This window comes from Schistocerca cancellata, chromosome 12, assembly GCF_023864275.1.
Source record: "Schistocerca cancellata isolate TAMUIC-IGC-003103 chromosome 12, iqSchCanc2.1, whole genome shotgun sequence".
Classification (NCBI taxonomy): domain Eukaryota; kingdom Metazoa; phylum Arthropoda; class Insecta; order Orthoptera; family Acrididae; genus Schistocerca; species Schistocerca cancellata.
In genome coordinates, this window is record NC_064637.1 from 8534639 (window position 1) to 8555100 (window position 20462).

A 20462-nucleotide genomic window follows, 5' to 3' on the forward strand; every position below is an offset into this window, starting at 1 on the left:
CAGTTACCCTACCTGCAGACGTAAAATCTGATGTGAGGAGATACATAGTTTATAAAGTGAAATAGTGTGGAGAAATATGCTTTAAAGTATCTGTTATCAGAAGGGTTCTAGGAACGCCACATTCTAGTAGTGAAGCACGTGCAAAATTTTTGTGCACGTGAAATCCTGTCTGAGGTGCAAAATTAGTTGTGCATTATTTCAATTTCAAATAAGGTAAATTATTAAAATTTTACTGACCCATGAAGTTCTTTTCATACAAGTGACATTCTATGGCAGGGAAAAGGAGGGAACAATTGGAAAAATTACCTTATCGGAGCACAGAAAAGGTGACCGAAAAGTGGAGTACCGGCTGTCACAATCTGCCATCCTCGACAGCTTTAAAAATGTTCTCCAAAGTTACGGCACACAAACATATTCGTGCTTTTTTGTGCCGAGATAGGAGGAGACGGGGCAGTGGGAAAGAGGTGGAAAAGTAGTAAATAGTGTAAGATAGTAGACAGTGGTCGCAGTACAGAAAGAGCGAAGGAGACGGTGGCAGTGCGCGAGATAGAGAGGAGTCGGGGCGGGGCACAGTGATGGAGAAAGAGTAAAGTGGACAGTGCCAGTGGAAGAGGAATAAAGAGAAAGAGAAGGAGAAAGTGAAAACGGGTGAGAGCCAGTGATAACGAGAGACGGAGTCCGCGACAGTGACGGTGAGGGAGAGGGAGAGGTGACGACAGTAGGAAGGGAGGGAGGAGACGGTATCGGTAAGAGAGAGCAAAAGGGAGATCGTGGCAGTGAGAGGGGACAGGAGTAGTAGGACAGGACGTAGGGAACTGTGGCCACGAGACGGGAGGCGGCGACACACAAAGTGAGTCGGGAGTGAGAAAGAGCGAGTGGGAGTGGACGGGTCTGAGCGATTTGGAGCAGTGGACTAGTAGGTGTGAGAGAATTAGAGTTAGGGGAGCTTGTGGGAGTGAGAGATGAGTTGCATATTAAAAAATATGTTCACGTGCCAAAATTTTTGGGAAAATTTTTGAAGGTGCCACACTTTTTTGTCCGAGTCTTTTAAACGGGAGCATATTCACTTTTTTGTGCTACGATAGAAGCATTTTTTGGCTGGAATCCTCTACACTTGTGTCATCAGTTATTTTATTACCCAAATTTGCAAAACTTACCTATTGCTCGCAGCATCTCATTTCGTAATCTAATTGCCTCGGCATCATCCGATAACTACTGCAGCCCACTACCGTACTTAGTTTCTGTTCGACATTTGACCTCTCTTCGAGACACTGATCTTCCGAGTCTCTGACACGTACGGTGTCATCGGCAAACTTTAAAGGTCATACGTATTCTCCCTGTACTTTAATTCATTTCCTAAACGTGTCACCGGTTTCCTTTACAGCTCGCTCAGTGTACCGACTGACTGACGTGTGGGATAAGCGACATCTCTGTCCCACTCGCACCTAAACTACTACCTCCCTTTCATCTCGTCTGACTCCTAAATTGTTGTCTGGTTTCTGTATAACTTACAGGTAACTTTTTGGTCGTGTTTTATATCTGATAACTTTCGAATGTCAGAGAGTGTGACCCAGTCGACATTGTCAAACGTTTTTTCTACAATAACTGCCGATGCTTTTCACTTGGGCCTGCTTAGGACTGTGGGGTTTATTTTGACTCTCCACACAAGTCTTCTGTTCCTTCTTAGCCCAGAAAGCTTTCATTTTCTGGCTGTAAGCGAGCTTCCTCTTCTCTGTCCATTTCAGTCTGCTGATGTCTCTCTGCTCATTCTGCTTGCAAATGACACTGGGGATAATACTTTGAACCATTTTTTTATGGTTTCTAGTGGGATTTCTAGTTGTTTTAGGTCTGATTTCACTGTGACGATTCTTTTGTTCTTTGAGTGCTTTCCTCTACTGTTGTGGTGAAGATCCTGTTCATTTGCATCAAAATGTCTGCAGAAGATCCGTCACCTTTTCCTCTAGATGTGATTACGTCTTCTCGGAGACGGTACAGTTAATTGTCGTGTGTGATCCCGTAGGTGCCACCCTCTTCTCTTATCGGCCCTATTTTTTTTCCGTAGGATTTTCCATTCGTTGAGCTCCATTTTCCTGAGTTGACACTACCTGTTCAGCAGGAGCCGTTCAGAGATGGGGCTCCTTACTACCGAGTTGTAATGTTTCTCGGAATGGTGTCTGGAGAGGTAAGAGTGGTAGACCCTCTCCAACTTGGCACGTGTGGCATCTGTGACCAAGTTCTCACTCTTATTTTCAGAAATCCAATCCTCTAAATACTTGACCCATAGACTGTACATATGATTGTACCCTCTAATGGAACTGCAAATGTGGGTTCCCTTAATGTTAGTCACAAACAAACTTTTTTGTTTACTGCCCCACGTGTCGGTCGTAGCTGCTATTCTGTGGAGACTCTGAAGTTTGTTACTAGCCTCCTGTATATTGTCGGTTAACGAGATGAGGTCATCTGCAGTGGTTAGACAGGGCACATTGACGTTACCTTTTTCGTATCCGATCTCCATTCCAGTTCCCGACGATAGTATGTGATTGTGTTCCCACATAATTATCTCCAGTATACATCTGAAGAGTATCGGTGAGAGGCTGTCACTCACATTTGAATGGTTAAACTTTCAGAGAGCTCACCTCTAAATTTCTCTTTGGAGGCGGTGCTCCTCAGAAAGGCCTGTACTACTCTAGTGCTCTCCTCATCCGAGCACAGTTTTTGTAGGATGAAGATCGGGGTCTGCTTGTCTGTCGCACCGTATACCATTTGAATGGCTACCCGGGGATGTCTGCCACGGCTACGGTGTGAAAAAAGTATGGACGGTCTCGACCTGCATCTACGTGTTCGTAGATGCTCTGCGAGCCGCCATACAGTGCGTGCCAGAGAGTACAGTGTACCGTTACTAGTCATTCTCTGTTCTCTTCCACTTGCAAATAGAGCGAGGGAAAAACGACTGTCTGTATGCCTCTGTATGAGCCCTAATTTCTCTTATCTTCTCTTCTAAGTTCTTGTGCGCAATGTGTGTTGCTGGCAGTAGAAGTGTTTGACAGTCAGCTTCGAATGCCGGTTCTCTAAATTTGTCAATACTGTTTCTCGAAATGATTCCCGTGCCGTGTCGTTCGTGTGAGAGTCTGTCCGAAGGCCAAACGATGGCGTTTTTACGATCCTCCTGCGTGAACGATTTCTCGAACGTGAAATTTAAAACTTCAGCTGTCTACAGCTGCCAGTCCATACTAGTCAACAAGAGACCGAATAGAAGTCTCAGACCCGCATAATGATTTTGCTTATGACCAAAATTTCCTCGGGTTCTCAGACAGACTTTTGGTAAGGCGTGACGGTGGTAGTTGTTGTATGCTTCGTGCATACATCTTTTCACAGGCACACGAAGCTCTACTAACCTTTGTCCATCATCGTTTGTGCGTTCTCTTTTGAGCCGTGAGTCCAACAGCCTCTGCTTCCTCAGCATTTTCCGAGTTTCATTATTAAACCCTGGAGGGTCTTTTCCACCCTTTATCCATTTACTAGGTGCATAATTCTCCAGACCACGATTTACAGCCGGCCGGTGTGGCCGTGCGGTTCTAAGCGCTTCAGTTTGGAACTGCGTGACTGCTACGGTGGCAGGTTCGAATCCTGCCTCGGGCACGGATGTGTGTGATGTCCTTAGGTTAGTTAGGTTTAAGTAGTTCTAAGTTCTAGGGGACAGATGACCTCAGAAGTTGAGTCCGATAGTGCTCAGAGCCATTTGAACCATTTGAGCCATGATTTACAGTCTGCTTAAACTTTGCCATAATTCCTCTACGTCCGTGTTACTGGAACTAAGTGATGTCAGTTCAATGTCTAAGTGAGATGTTAACAACTGCTTATCTGCTCTATCTTGCAGAAACACTCTACTAGCCTTTTTAACTGGCTTATTAATTTTCGTAATCGTAGTTGCTATAATGACATTGTGATCACTAATCCCCATTTGTGCACTGACACTGTTGATAAATTCCAGCCTATTTGTAGTGAAGAGGTCAAAGGTAGTTCTGTTGTGTGTGGGCTGCTGAGCTCAAGGCAGTTCTCAGAAAACCTGTTCAACTGTATTTTGCACAACTGTCTCGTCTGCAGTTGCCGCAATGACTCCGTAGACATCCCAGTCTATACTAGGCCGGTGAGAGTCGCCTCCGATTAGTATTGCACGATCTGGGTATTTACACGCTACTGACCGTAGACTATCTTTGAATGATTCTAGAACTGTCACAGCAGAGTCAAGTGACCGGTAAAAAAATCCGACAGTTAGCTCGATGTCAAATGCACCTGTTATACACGACCAGATAACTTCGCCGTCACACTCGATTTCGACGTCGATAGAGAGAATATTTTTGTCAATTGCAGTGAACACTCCCCTTCCTGTGGTCTCCAATTGTCTTTCTGATATACATTCCGTGACTCGTTAAGTATCTCCGAGCTTTCCATTTCGGGTTTCGGCCAGCTCTCTCAAACCCGAGAACAATTTGAGTGTGAGAACTATCCCGGAGGCAGTAAATTTGGGAACTTTATTAAGAATACTTTGACAGTTTACTGATAAAATTTTGACAGTCAGTGTTTTGGATTTGGTCTGTGCAAGATCCTCTAGGGAGAAAGCTGTAATAATACGGATTCTCGTTTCTTTCGACTTTTCCTCGAGTTGAGTCGTAATGTCAGTATTGTCGTACTTATTCTTTGGAACCCAAACTGATCTTCTCCTGGGTCAACTTCTTCCATTTCTTTCTTAATTCAATTTTAGCAACTGTGCCTTATTACACTAACGCTTTGCTAATACACACACAGCTGTCAGAAACTGCCTTCTTTAGTGTCGGTGTTACTAACTTCTTCCTGAAGTCTGAGAGCCCTGGCGCAATCTCGTATGTCCCGTGTACTCGGTGTAACACGTTAGCCTCGGTCGATTCAGCAGGGATCTTAATACCTCTGAAGGACAGTCACCTATTACGTGTACCTCGTTTCGACTTCTCCATCTTGCTGTTGTTGTGGTCTTCATTCCAGAGACTGATTTGGTGCAGCTCTCCACACTACTCTATTCTGTGCAAGACTCTTACCTCTGAATAACTACTAAAACAGTCATTCATTTGAACGTACTTACTGGATTTGTCTCTCGGTCTCCGTCTGCAATTTGCTGTCCCATATCGAAACAATATTTCTGATGGAGTGCAGCGTTTAGTATCGAATCTGTGATGAGGAAGAAACCGCGTGGTCTTCCCTGTTCAGTTTAACTCTGGAAAATGTACAGAGAGTGGGAATGGCAGTTCCCTCTAGTCCATAATAATCTGCTAGGTGAGAGGCTGTGTTGTTCGCTTCATCACATCTCGCACGATCATCTCAGATTTCACAATGTACAAAATAATGATTGTCCAGCAGCTAAGTGAAGTGGATTTTGAGCAGTGCAGAGAATTTTGTGGCGTAATGGACACTATTCTTATTGAAGATGCGATTGTCCCAGTATTAGTGGTTGATGAAGCCCATTTTCATCTGTACGAGTATTGGGTATCGGAGAACTCACACGAACTACACCAAAAATCTCTCCACAGCTCAAAAGTAACAGTGTGGTGCAGTATTTCCGAGATAGGGATTGTTGGGACCTTACTTTTTCGAAGAGGGAGGAACCGTAGTTTCTGTGACATCAGCTCACTACGTCAAAATGCCAAACGACTTTCTTCGTCAACAACTCGAAAGGTGGCGGGTGAGTGTGAGAGAAATGTGTTTACGACAGGACGATGCCGCAGATTACGCGGAAGTAGTTGGACAGATGTTCCCGGAACGTGTCATTTCACTATACGGTGATGTTCCTCGGCCCCTAAACTCGTCCAATCTAGTGATCTCTGACTTCTTTTTGTGGGGCTACTCGAAAGCGAGAGTGTACGTAAATGAGACCCACACTATTGGTGACTTCGAGATTTTCATTCGTCAGGAAATTGAATCTGTGCTGGATGAAATGCTGGAGGAGCCTTCTGTAACCTAATCGAGGTAGATTTTAAAAATGCAATTAAAGTAATATTAGCAAATGCAAGATTTTTCAAAATAAAATCAGGTTTCAGTTATTCAGCAGTGGAAACGTGATTTTCTTCTGCTGTACCCTGTATGTACAGGGGTAGCAAAGTTAGAACTCCAACATACCCAAACAACGGCCTACTCAGAGTTCGTGGATTGATGCCACACGTCAGTCTGACAGCCCACTTGTGGACTAAATTCTTATTTGCGAGTGTATTGAACTGCTTTTCACTGTAACACCAAATGAGAGAGAAAGTAATGAAAGAAAACAAGCCTTTGTGCTTCTGTGTGAGAGACAGTAGAGATCATCCGTATAGTGAAGTTAGCAGCATTCAGTTCCTTCTGAAAATCTTAAACACAACACTTCCAAGAACACCTTCCATCTACCGCCCATTCTAAGAATTTAAAAATGATCGACTGTTTCATCACTTTGAGGCAATAAAATTGTTCCATGAAAGAGACTTTATGGATTGTGTTTTGTTGCAGTTAAACATTAATCTTTCCCCTGAAAGCCATATGCCAATGTTACTGACTACTCTATCACCTACATCATTTGTGAGGTGTGCGTTTTAAATGAGCACTATTTTGAAATAAAAATAAAAAGTAGACTTTTCTTACCAATTTTACTGTTGCATGGAAGCCTGTAATTTAATCTATTTTTCTATGTAATCCCACCAGTGTTCATTGTGTTTACGTTTGTTTGGGAGAGTTTGAAAAATATGTGGTGTGATTCATTTTCTTAGTGCTAAGGGTGTGAAAGTGGCATAAATTCACTGTCAGACCAGTGAAGTGTATGGAGAAATGATTACGAGTGATAGGATGGTACAGAAGTAAGCAAGAGATTTTAAATACGGCAGTAGGAATGTGTATGATGAGGTGCGAAGGGGGGGACCTTCAGTCTTTACAGACAATTTGGTGCAGAAAGTTAATGAAAAAGTGATAGAGAACGCATGCTTTAGAATTTCAGTGTTATGTGATGAGTTTCCTCAAGTGTCAGGAAGTGTACTTTATGGATCAGGCAGCAGATTTCTATGAGGATGGTTTTCAAAAGTAGTTTGTACGATACAATAAGTGCATTAATATTGGCGGGAATTCTGTAGATTAAAATACAGGCTTTTGTGCAAAAATAAAATTACTAAGAAAAGTCTACCTTTCCTGAAAACAAACTGTGCATCTGGCAGCAAATTGTGTGTACTGGATATGTAACTACTCTCCTATACATCGCTTTCTTAAAAACTTTTGAAAACACTGTTAGAAAAAAAAGAAAGAAAGAAAGAAAGAAAGAAAGAAAGAAAGAAAGAAAAGAGGAAGGGGACGAGGGTTGCTGGCAATGGTCTACATTCTCTCACATGCACTTTTTATTTTTACAGAGTGATTTCACTAACAAATATCTCGGTCTGTGAACAAGTTAACCATCTCTAAAAGACACTGCACTGGCAACAAAGTACAGAACTGTACTATGGTGCACTGATCTTTATAAACCTACTTGAGATTTCATCACACCCATGACAGTCTTTAGTGACATAATAATTTTTTCAGTTTGATCATTCCTTGTTTCCTGTACTGCATGCGATGTAGATGTCTCAGAAAAGAGCTATTAAGAGTTCTCTGTATTCATCTGTTTCGATAAAATTTTGGTTTAACTTGACGACTATAGACACGAAGTAATTACTACATATTTTACACAACTCTGGATCACAAACAGTATCATTCTCATAGAAGAGAGATGTACTATGTTGAGTACCCACTTCCTGCCCTGACACATATTTCATAATTGACCATACAGTTTTAAATTTGCCCTTAGATCTTTCCATTCTCTTGGTGTAATTAATTGCTTTAGTGTGTTTGGTGATGACATTCCTCAGCACTTTGTGAAATTCTGTTGCTGTGCTTCGACTTTCCTTCATATTATAATGCAGCTCCTGTTGTCTCCTGTATTATACTCTAATGCCATTATTCAGCCCAGTTGCCTATTAGTACTGTGCATCTGCCTGCCATTTTTTGATCTGACAGAACTGTCAGAGAAAGTTTTCAAGAAATATAAAGGTTGATTGAGTCATCTGTATTCTTGACTTTTTGCCAAGTTTGCCTTACGAGGTTGACTTTAAATGCCTGGTTGCAGGAGTACTCGTACCTCTAAATCTATTGTTTGATTTTTTCTTACATTGTGCTCATCAGCCAGAGAACAGTCTAGGAAGTCACTGTCTATGATTGCTTTGTTGTATCCCTGAACTCTACACGGAAAATATACTGTCTGTACAAAGTTGTAAAATCCAAGTAAATCCTTTAACATTCTTTCCTCTCGAGAGTCATCCAAAAGGTTAATATTGGAAAGCAAGGGGAAACTACAGCCATAATTTTTCCCGAGGGCATGCAGCTTTAGTTTATGGTTAAATGATGATGGCGTCCTCTTGGGTAAAATATTCCGGAGGTAAAATAGTCCCCCATTCGGATCTACGGGCGGGGACTACTCGGAAGGATGTCGTTATCGGGAGAAAGAAAACTGGCGTTCTATGGATCGGAGCGTGGAATGTCAGATCCCTTAATCGGGCAGGTAGGTTAGAAAATTTAAAAAGGGAAATGGATAGGTTAAAGTTAGATATAGTGGGAATTAGTGAAGTTTGGTGGCAGGAGGAACAGGACTTTTGGTCAGGTGAATACAGGGTTATAAATACAAAATCAAATAGGGGTAATGCAGGAGTAGGTTTAATAATGAATAAAAAATAGGAGTACGTGTAAGTTACTACAAACAGCATAGTGAACGCCTTATTGTGGCCAAGATAGACACGAAGCCCACGCCTACTACAGCAGTCTAAGTTTATATGCCAACTAGCTCTGCAGATGATGAAGAAATTGATAAAATCTATGATGAGATAAAAGAAATTATTCAGGTAGTGAAGGGAGACGAAAATTTAATAGTCATGAGTGACTGGAATTCGAGAGTAGGAAAAGGGAGAGAAGGAAACATAGTGGGTGAATATGGATTGGGGGAGAGAAATGAAAGAGAAAACCGCCTGGTAGAATTTTGCACAGAGCATAAATTAATCATAGCTAACACTTGGTTCAAGAATCATGAAAGAAGGTTGTATACATGGAAGAACCCTGGAGATACTAGTAGGTATCAGATAGATTATATAATGATAAGACAGAGATTTAGGAACCAGGTTTTAAATTGTAAGGCATTTCCAGAGCAGATGTGGACTCTGACCACAATCTATTGGTTATGAACTGTAGATTAAAACTGAAGAAACTGCAAAAAGGTGGGAATTTAAGGAGAAGGAATCTTGATAAACTGACTAAACCAGAGGTTGTAGAGAGTCTCAGGGAGAGTATAAGGGAACAATTGACAGGAATGGGGGAAAGAAATACAGTAGAAAAGGATGGGTAGCTCTGAGGGATGAAGTAGTGAAGGCAGCAGACGATCAAGTAGGTAAAAAGATGAGGGCTGGTAGAAATCCTTGGGTAACAGAAGAAATATTGAATTTAATTGATGAAAGGAGAAAATATAAAAATGCAGTAAATGAAGCAGGCAAAAATGAATACAAACGTCTCAAAAATGAGATCGACAGGAAGTGCAAAACTGCTAAGCAGAGATGGCTAGAGGACAAATGTAAGCATGTAGAGGCTTATCTCACTAGGGGTAAGATAGATACTGCCTACAGGAAAATTAAAGAGACCTTTGGAGAAAAGAGAACCACTTGTATGAATATCAAGAGCTCAGATGGTAACCCAGTTCTAAGCAAAGAGGGGAAAGCAGAAAGGTGGAAGGAGTATATAGAGGGTCTATACAAGGGCGATGTACTTGAGGACAATATTATGGAATTGGAAGAGGATGTAGATGAAGATGAAATGGGAGATACGATACTGCGTGAAGAGTTTGACAGAGCACTGAAAGACCTGAGTCGAAACAAGGCCCCGGGAGTAGACAACATTCCATTAGAACTCCTGACGGCCTTGGGAGAGCCAGTCCTGACAAAACTCTACCATCTGGTGAGCAAGATGTATGAGACAGGCGAAAGACCGTCAGACTTCAAGAAGAATATAATAATTCCAATCCCAAAGAAAGCAGGTGTTGACAGATGTGAAAATTACCGAACTATCAGTTTAATAAGTCACAGCTGCAAAATACTAACGCGAATTCCTTATAGACGAATGGAAAAGCTGGTAGAAGTCGACCTCGGGGAAGATGAGCTTGGATTCCGTGGAAATGTTGGAACATGTGAGGCAATACTGACCTTACGCCTTATCTTAGAAGAAAGATTAAGGAAAAGCAAACCTACATTTCTAGCATTTGTAGACTTAGAGAAAGCTTTTGACAATGTTGACTGGAATACTCTCTTTCAAATTCTGAAGGTGGCAGGGGTAAAACACAGGGAGCGAAAGGCTATTTACAATTTGTACAGAAACCAGATGGCATTTATAAGAGTCGAGGGGCATGCAAGGGAAGCAGTGCTTGGGAAGGGAGTGAGACAGGGTTGTAGCCTGTCCCCGATGTTATTCAATCTGTATATTGAGCAAGCAGTAAAGGAAACAAAAGAAAAATTCAGAGTAGGTATTAAAATTCAGGGAGAAGAAATAAAAACTTTGAGGTTTGCCGATGACATTGTAATTCTGTCAGAGACAGCAAAGGACTTGGAAGAGCAGTTGAACGGAATGGACAGTGTCTTGAAAGGAGGATATAAGATGAACATCGACAAAAGCAAAACGAAGATCTTGGAATGTAGTCGAATTAAGTCAGGTGATGCTGAGGGAATTAGATTAGGGAATGAGACGCTTAAAGTAGTAAATGAGTTTTGCTATTTGGGGAGCAAAATAACTGATGATGGTCGAAGTAGAGAGGATATAAAATGTAGACTGGCAATGGCAAGGAAAGCGTTTCTGAAGAAGAGGAATTTGTTAACATCGAGTATAGATTTAAGTGTCAGGAAATCGTTTCTGAAAGTATTTGTATGGAGTGTAGCCATGTATGGAAGTGAAACATGGACGATAAACAGTTTGGACAAGAAGAAAATAGAAGCTTTCGAAATGTGGTGCTACAGAAGAATGCTGAAGATTAGATGGGGATGGGTAGATCACGTAACTATTGAGGAGGTATTTAATAGAAGAAGGGCATGTTCTGAGGCATCAAGGGATCTCAAATTTAGCATTGGAGGGCAGCGTGGAGGGTAAAAATCGTATAGGGAGACCAAGAGATGAATAAATTAAGCAGAGTCAGAAGAATGTAGGTTGCAGTAAGTACTGGGAGATGAAGAAGCTTGCACAGGATAGAGTAGCATGGAGAGCTGCATCAAACCAGTCTCATGACTGAAGACCACAACAACAACAACAACAACAACAACAACAACAACAACATAAAATCAACTTCATGTTTCTGTTAAGAACCAAGCATAGTGCAGCTTCAAGTCTGGAGAGGAAAACCCTGTTGTCAGAAGTGGGAGATCAGAGGAACTTATAATGAGAAATTTTTTCCTTGAAAATTCAAACTACCCTGCAAAATGTACAAATATTTTGTTGTTACAATATTTTCATGTATCAACTCTTTTGAGTGAAACATATGATTTGGCGTAAATTGCGATAACTAGATTCTGCAGCGGAACCCACACACAGAAATTAGGTAAACTGCTCTCCAGACATTTAAATTAGATATTAACAAATACCTTTTTTCTCAGAAGTATTTCTCTTACTATTTTCAGTCTGCATTTTATATCCTCTGTATGTCAGCATCGTCAGTTATTTTGCCACACAGATAATAAAATTCATCTACTATTTTAAGTGTCCCCTTTTGTAATCTAATTCCCTCAGCATCCCCTGTTTTTATTTGACTACATTCCAGTACCTTTATTTTACCTTTGTTGGTATTCATCTTATAATGCTTTTTCAAGACACAGTCCCTCTTCCATGTCCTCTGCTGTCTCTGACAGAATTACAATGTCATCAGCAAACCTGAACCTTAATGCCTTCTCCAAATTTGCCCCTGCTGTCCATTGCTGCTTATTGCGTGTACAAATTGAATAACATCACTGATATGCTACAACCCTGTCTCACTCCTTTCTCAACCACTGCTTCCCTTCTGTGTCTTTCAGCTCCTGTAACTGCATTCTGATTTCTGTACAAGCCATAAATAGCCTATTGTTATCTGTATTTTATCCCTAGTGGCTTAAAAAGTTCAAATTGTGTGCTCTAGTCAACAGTACTGTACATTAACATTCATTGTGTAAATAAATAAATAAGTAGTTTATTTGTCCATAATAACTTTCACAGTTGTAGACATAGTCTGTTTATGAACATTTAAACATTAATATGAGTTCAGAAAGAAAGATAAATTATACACAACAACATTAAAAATCCTTGATTTGGAAAGAAAGAATACGAACACATTACAATAATACGTCACACAGGTGGACCAAGCATTTCTCGACGAGATCCTCGCGTCGTCCCGCGGCACGGACGAGCACGGCGGCAGGGAGGGCGGGACCTCGTCGAACGACGTGAAAGTGCAGGACGACGGCGTGAGCTACGAGGAGATCCAGCGCATGGCCGTGGATCTCGGCAAGGGCGACCGCGAGCTCGACATGCAGGTCATCACGCACTTCATCCAGTTCCTGCTGAAGATGTGGGGCCACCAGTTGAACAGCCGGTCGCAGGCCGAGAAGATGACTGTGCGGGGAAAGCTGGCCTGTGCCACGTACACCCAGACTCAGGTCTCTCTCCGGAAGCATCCGCTTCCGCTATTCGTTATTTGCTCGAGGTGAAATTTAGTGTTAGTTTTACTGGTGAAATAGGAGGTTGTATTTGGGGGTTCTGAGTAAATTATTTCTTGCATTACAGCCCATCTTGGTAACGTAGTGCACCCGAGACGTGGCTGATGTGCCACGTGGCTAGTTTAGTTCGTACATTCGTCACAACGTAGAAGCTTTTGATATCTCGCTCCCCTGGAGGGGTCGTATTCCAGTTCCCGTGCGTATGCCGTTCACCCGTCACGGCGAGGCCTGACGTGACCGGACGCCTACTGCGCAGTGTTCACGAGACTCGCGCCATTGTCGGTAATGCCGTTATCTCATTTCTTTGAATGTCGTTTGTGACACAGCGATATATTTTCTAGTCCTGTGAGCGGTTTACAGTATTTTCCGAGCGAAATGTGCACAAACACATTGTATTGTGCTTTTTTAATTGGAGTAACTGGGCACAGAACCCAGGGCATTCTTTACCGTCGGTTTCCGAGAGACGTAGAACTCCGACGTGAATGGTTGTCTCCTTGTAAACGTGAGGAGAATATCAATATTAAAAATGCAAAGATGTGTTCCGAACATTTTCAACTGCAGGATTGCAAACAGGACATACAAAATGAGTTGCTCGGTTTACCTATGAGGAAGTTGCTGAAACCAGATGCAGTTTGAACCCAGAAAATAGTTTACTGGTGTGCAGATAAACCTGGTGCTCCAGGTTCTGCCCCACATGGAAGACAACATAATGGGAAGAGAACATCATACTAATCTCAGAGTAGTGAGGGAGAGGAATGCAAAAAAGGGCTCTCGAAACATCCGAATTTTTGGCTCCCGAGAAAACAAACCTGGAGAAGTAAATTAACGTAGAAATTTCCTCTGATTTGATAGTTAAAATAAAAGAGAAAGAAATTAAGGATTTGAAGAAGGAATTCGCTATTGTAAAGAGCAAAAACATTTTACTGGGACAAAAAATTGCAACTATGAAGAAAGCTAAGAAACAGGGCGTACCTCTTGAAAAATCTATTCCTTCTAGTAAGAGTATGAAAAGAATAAATAATCAAACAGTAGAAACTCCAGATAGGCCTGAGATACTGGAGTTCGCTGTCGTGTGTTCGCTTTTTGTGTGTGTGTGTGTGTGTGTGTGTGTGTGTGTGTGTGTGTGTTTACTGACAAAGGCTGTGGGCAAAAGCTACATGTGAGTGTCCTTTAATGATGTCTTCTTTACGGTAAGACAACAAGTAAGGAGGTTAAAACTATGCTATCTCAGTTTTTCAAGTAAAGACAAATTTGATGCCTGGTGAAGGGTGGTGGGGAGTGAAATGGAGTTTGTAGGACATTGCAGATGTCCTTACTCAGGGTGTATACGACCCGGGACAATCGGAAGATCCGGGAAAAAACCAGGAATTTTTTCATCTGGGAGAAAACTGGGAAAACATGGAATTTTTTATAATTCCCGGAATTTTTCATTGTTTTAGTTTTTTGTTAAATTTTTGTAATTTTGACTGGTAAGAACTGATACTCTAACAAAGGATATTACTGTATCCCACTGCTGCAGAATAATACTTCAACAATGAAACATAAAAGAGAGAAAAAACTAAAATAACTTAAATTTGCAAAGGAAATGCGCCATATACGACAACAACATACGGTGCTCGTGCAAACGTCTGCCAACAGCAAAATGTGTCAAAGGGTTTAGAAGGTGTGTGCAATGCTTCATAACAACAAATTGCCTCCAATGAGCATGAAGTCACAACTGTTTACATTAGGTTTGTTTGAGCAGTTACGAGCGGGCTCCTGAGCATGTGCAGTTAGGTTGCGTTTGACTAGTAGATTCTCCCGCTTCTGGCTACAGGAATGTGGCTGTTGGCTGTGCAAGCAGTCGCAGCAAGTAGCTAGATGCCGCTGGGAAAAGGTCATGCCAAATTCATATTATTGAGGGAAAAAAACTTGTTTCACAAAGCGCCTAGCAGCCAGTGCACGTTTGTCTATCGATTATTCGTATGATTTTGAAATGCATCCCTGTTGGTTTTTGAACATTCTTGAACACATTTTAAGTTGATTTCTGAATTAATCATAAGTTGACTTTTGAATGTGTGCGTAGTGTACGTGATGTCTCTTTTAGGAGAATCCTCGTTGCATCTAGAAATAAACTTTCCTCAGACAAAAGGGGACAAAGCTAAACGAGCTGAGCGGATGAATTATTGTGAGTTTTTTTTTTTTTTTTTTAGTGGGGCAGGCTGTCAAACCGGCTGGCTGGGAGCAGGAGAGGCACGACAGGACATTTCAGTTTCCACTGTCCTGAATATAGTTTGATGGCATCCATTACAAAATGTACACGTTTCAATTCCACAGAGCGAAATATAGTGACGTGCGGTAGAAGAATGCCGCGTGAAGAGAAGCACTGCACTTTGGCACACTTAAGACCAAATAACATGTCTTACATTTCCTCGACCAAGTATGTTTTTCGCTTCAGACTTTTCAGAAAGCTGTGCGCTACAAGATGAACATATTTTTGAAATTATGGTATGTTGATAATTTTTACTTTTGGACCGTCTGACAGCAACTGAATAAAACACAATTTTATTGCCATACGTGTTTTACCTTTATTTTCTGCAAGGCATCATCAGTGGCCTGGAATATGTACATATGTTTGCTATTTAATTTACATTTTTGTCACTGTGCCTATAGGTTATAAACAGTTCTGGTGGTTGGTAATGTTTTGAACTGCACTTAAAGGTTGCGTGGACCATTTCTTACATATTACGCTCCTGTTGCATTTTTGGTGGTGTTCTTCTTCTTATGAATGCCAATTTGCGGTTTTTTTCCACATTCCACAGCACTATGCTGTCAGACAGTCCATAAGTAAAAATTATCAACATACCGTAATATTACACGCAACTGAGGAAGACAGGACTACAAAAGTTGAAGATATTTTTGAAAGTTCGATTTTTTTTAGTATTGACCCGGTTAGCAAATATCGTAGATCCGGGGCTGACGCGCAGTGTTTCCATTTAGTGACTTTGCTGTATCCCCTTCATTTACTCTCATGTCAAATGAAAACAAAACGGATATATGTGGCCGGGAGCTGTCAAGTGAATTAAAAAACATTAACATTATTACAGAAGGCTAAAATATGTTATTAGTTTCAGATTTTATTTTATTTCCACCTTTCTGGCAGTCAAGCATTAATCGCCTTGCAGAACAATGATGTTCTTTTTGTCTGTTTGCTAAAGAAATTTGACTTTTATTAACCTTTTCCGCAGAGGCAGTCAATGTATTTGAAACGAAATGTTTAATTCCACAGTACTACCTATTTTCAACTGTTCGCTGCATTTCAGGTGCATATTTTCGTCTTCTAGCACGTATGGCATTATGCCATAATAAAGAACCAAGCATGATACAATACAGTACTGGTGGACCAAGAAAATTTCCATCCCGAAAACCACACTGAAAAGCTTAATATCAGGTAAAGGTCTACTTCATTGGGAATCTGGACATATAATGTGCACTTTAAGTATGCACTTTAAATGTGCACATTTTAGTACGGTTCACGAAATTCCGATGCTCTTGGAGTATACTCTGATGTCTTGTTTCTTTTATGACATAATGTATAATCTTTCAATGTTTTACACGAACGTACATACGGGCTTCCTACGTCATGGTAGCTGCTCAAGCGCGGTGTCGCCTGTTATCTGCTATCTCTGGCAGTTACTGAAATGAACCTGTATCTAACAAGTCGCGGGAAAGTATTGTGAATGGTAGTTTGAAAAGCGTTACTTTCAAAGTAAATATCCTTTTACGTTAGTTGAACTATGTGCGAAATGTACCATATATCTTAAATCACAGTGTTTGACTCACATTTAAAAATCAACTCTTTGATGACGAGCCATTTAGAAATCTTGATTTCAATGATTCGGAAAGTAACATGCGGTGTTTGGTGGATTTCCAATGTATACGTTCGTAATACGAAAATATGCAGCGTACATGTTGCTGCACATCGGAGATATTTCCAAAACATGTCTTTTTTTCCCTGAGTTTCGTTTTCTAAAGTGCCAGGAAATTCCATGTCCGTGTTAAAACCATACCATTCAAAGGATTGATAAGTTTTGCAGTTAAGAGGGAAAAGATACTGTCACTTAACATGGAAAAAGTGTCCTTTCACCCGGGAGAAAGTGTATTTTTAACTGGGAAATCCGGGAAAAATCCGGGAATTTTTTTCCTTGTCCACATATACACCCTGTTACTTAAAGAGCTTTGTCTTCAAAAACATAATGCTTACTGAAGAAGAAAGAACTATCTTTTCCCTGTCAATCAACAGTCCAAGAATGGTCCTAGCAGTTTAAGTGTCAACCAGGCATTTTGAAGGCAGTACGAGATTTAATTAAGGCTAGGTCTGCAATGTTTGCATCATTTGAGGCCATGGATGTCCTAAGCTGTATTGAAATGAACACTGACGGTAATTTGAGCTACGATTCACCTGATGTCATACTTGGACCACACAAGAACGTTCAAGTAGTCATGATAAGATCTTTGTTTTCAAAGTGGAAGCATCCAATATATTATGATTTTGATGTGACAATGACAAGCAATTTGTTGCAGGCAATTATTACAAAACTTGTGGGAGTTGGGGTTTGTGCTGTAGCAGCTACATGTGATATGGGAGCAAAAAATTCAGAAGTGTGGAAACAAATTAGTGTCTCCATAATTAAGACATATTTTTCAAACCCTGTGGACAATATGAGGAAAATGTGGGTTTCTTACGATGTACCACATTTGCTAAAATCATTAAGAAATCACCTTGTTTACGACGGAATCACCTCGGCTGACAGTACTGTATTTACTGAGACTGTAATAGAAGACCTTCTAGAGCACCAGAAAAGTGATCTTTCTATGTACTATCACATATCGGAAGCTCACACGAATGTGAGTGGATGTGCGCTTCATAATGTTATAATGGAAGTACAGCTATTATCGAGTTGCACTGCCCAAGCTGTGAGATACATTCTCCATAAGGATTGCAAAGGAAGCTGCATTGAATTGATAAACAACATTTTTGATGCACTGAACTTGAAGTACACCCTAGATCAGAAAGCATGTCTTAAAAGTGGGATGGTTTCAACCTCAGAAGTCAAGAAAAAAATTCCTGAAGAAATTTTTGGAAATTTGCTTGAAAATACGAGTGGGGAAAAGAAATACTCTCTTCCTGTTTCAAAAATTATTAGTTACATCAGTACAATTTTTAATTTTATGCTGGGGAAACCTACGTCCTTATTGCCAGACTGAATAAAGATCACCTTGAAAATTTGTTTTCTAGAATTTGTGGTCTTGATGCATTTTGTAATTATCCCACACCTTCTGAGGTGAAAAATGGAATATGCTTACTAATGCTGACTGACAATTTAATAAATATACCTCTGTTGCTTGGTGCTTCCATTGCAGAGGACAAAGACCAAAATTCTGAAGAAGAAATAGTGGACGAACTTGAGAATTTTATTTCTAGTGAGTCGTGCAACAAAGTAGCTGACATGTCACATCACGATATTTCATACAAAGAAGATTTGCTCAGAGATTGTGATTTTGTGGTTCAGTGAGCTCCACTGAAGACATTACTTGTGTCGCCTTAAAACGCTCGGGAAGATACGTTGCATTCAAGTGCAGAAAACATCGACAGCTCATTAGGAATTACAACAGCAAAATGCCATATTGATGCAAAATCAACAGCGAAACAAGACTGGATAAGTGTACTTTCGAAAGATGGGTTTATGTCTCCATCATCTGAATAGTTAGCTGCAATATCAGATTTCGAAATTATTTTTGTGTCCCTTTTTTTTTTTTTTTTTATGGAGCAAACTCATCACGGAGTCATTACAACCCTAGCTCGACCGAGATTTTCTGAAATCGAGAAGAAAATTATTGATTTTTATGTAAGAAAAAGAACTTTCATTCACATTAGATTTATCAATAAAATAGCCAAATGGGATGTAGTGAAGTGGACTTTGGCGAAGAGAAATGTCCTCTGGGCTGTGTCGGCTTTAGCAACTTTGAGTTAAATTTTCCACGTCAACATCTAGAGTTAAGTTTTGTCATCTCTGTCATAATATTTTTAAATATGTTTGAACTAAAGTAGCACTTAAAATTGTAAAATATTCAGCACAATCACGTTCTTAAGCTGGAAGTGTTGACAAGCATTTACAGCTAGCTTTGGATATTAAGGAGTGTTGTCATCAATACTTTTACTGCGTTAATTTATTTTCAGATATTTCGCATACTAATTCTTTCGAATCATCTTGAACCCCATCAATTAGATGCTCAAAACTGAATGAAAATAGACATGAAAAATTATTTTACTCTGTAAGATTCGCATTAGTGATTACACAACTTTGCCAGTACTGGCTGCCACGTGACGTAACATGTCGCCGACCGATAAGAGCGTAGTTGCCAGAGTGGCCTAGCTTTCCAGTCTGTTGGCATGACTTACATGTTTATCCACAAGTCTGCCAGGTACCAATAGCTAGTTTGAATAAAAACAGGATGATGATCTTCCTTTTCTGTTTATCTTGTGTCACTCGGAGTCTCTGACGTCATCGAGTGAAAGTTCTGAGTATCCGACCGTAGCTATTGGCCACGTGATGGGGACTTTGAGAAGAGGAAGAGGCTGTGGGAGGCATTTGTACCTGAAGAACTGGGAGACATTGTAAATCTGCCATATGTAGTAACAAATTTGAATTTGTTCACTTAACTGAATAAAATTTCATTGGTGTTCAGTTTGCTGTCAGTTCCTGGATAACAACAAAAAACGTTACAAATCTCAAAGGTAATGACGATACGCTTCTCGAGTTGTAGAAGTGAAATATGCCTTCAGCAAATTCGAAAATTGAAAAAATATTAATGTTCTAAAACAATGAATGGAGGTTCGTGACATCGGGAATGTAATATTCGGTGGAATTGGAGGGCAAAGAGTACTTAGCAACGAAAATAAAATAAAAGGAGACACTTGTTATCAATGATACCATATTTGGATGAAAAATACAGACCATTTTATGAGAACTTCTGTCATACTGATGTGGACTCAGAACAAACCTTCTTCCTTCTGAAACTTCCCGGCAGGTTAAAATGGTGTGCCGGACCGAGACTTGAACTCACTGCATAGTGAAAATGTCATTCTGTTTCCTTCTGTATAAGCCCCTTCTGTTCTTCTCAGTAGCTGTGCTGGCTCGAAAGCTGGCTGCAGGATGTTAGTTCTACCAATAGTTTATAGCAATATAGCAAATGTAGATTTAAAACACTAATTACACTCTTGGTGTAAATTATTCACTGACATGCCCAGTTTTGTATCTCACATATAGTTTGAATTAAGGGGAAGCAGATTGTTACCTGCTACAATAGCCCATAGAATGTTAAATTTTCCTAGTACAGTGATCACCTGACACAGTCTGGTGGTTCAAAACAATTCGTACGTGGCAAAAATTTAACATTTCAATTCACCAGATTACTGTTCTCGTACGCATTTATGGAACTCGAAACAATTAAGATAGCGCACAAAAATAATCAGTAAGTCTGCCCTGTTAACCAGTCATTATTGGTAGGAGTTGGTAATCACTGTGTTCTTCTAACACATTCTCACTTGGAATTAGTTAGTAATTACTGCCACAGAAGTCGCAAAATAAATCCACAAGTGAAGAAAACAAACTGTACACGATGTATGTGAATATTTCA

General features: G+C 40.4%; 1 protein-coding gene across 2 annotated transcripts in view; it reads left to right on the top strand.

Annotated features, from left to right (window-relative positions):
• The window catches only part of LOC126109732 (pre-mRNA-splicing factor 18), a 97012-nt gene that overhangs the window by 17031 nt on the left and 59519 nt on the right, over positions 1–20462 (top strand). For both annotated transcript variants that reach the window (XM_049914785.1, XM_049914784.1), the window contains exon 3: positions 12420–12722. In XM_049914785.1, the coding sequence (XP_049770742.1) occupies positions 12420–12722 (303 nt within the window). The remainder of the gene's footprint in view (positions 1–12419; positions 12723–20462) is intronic.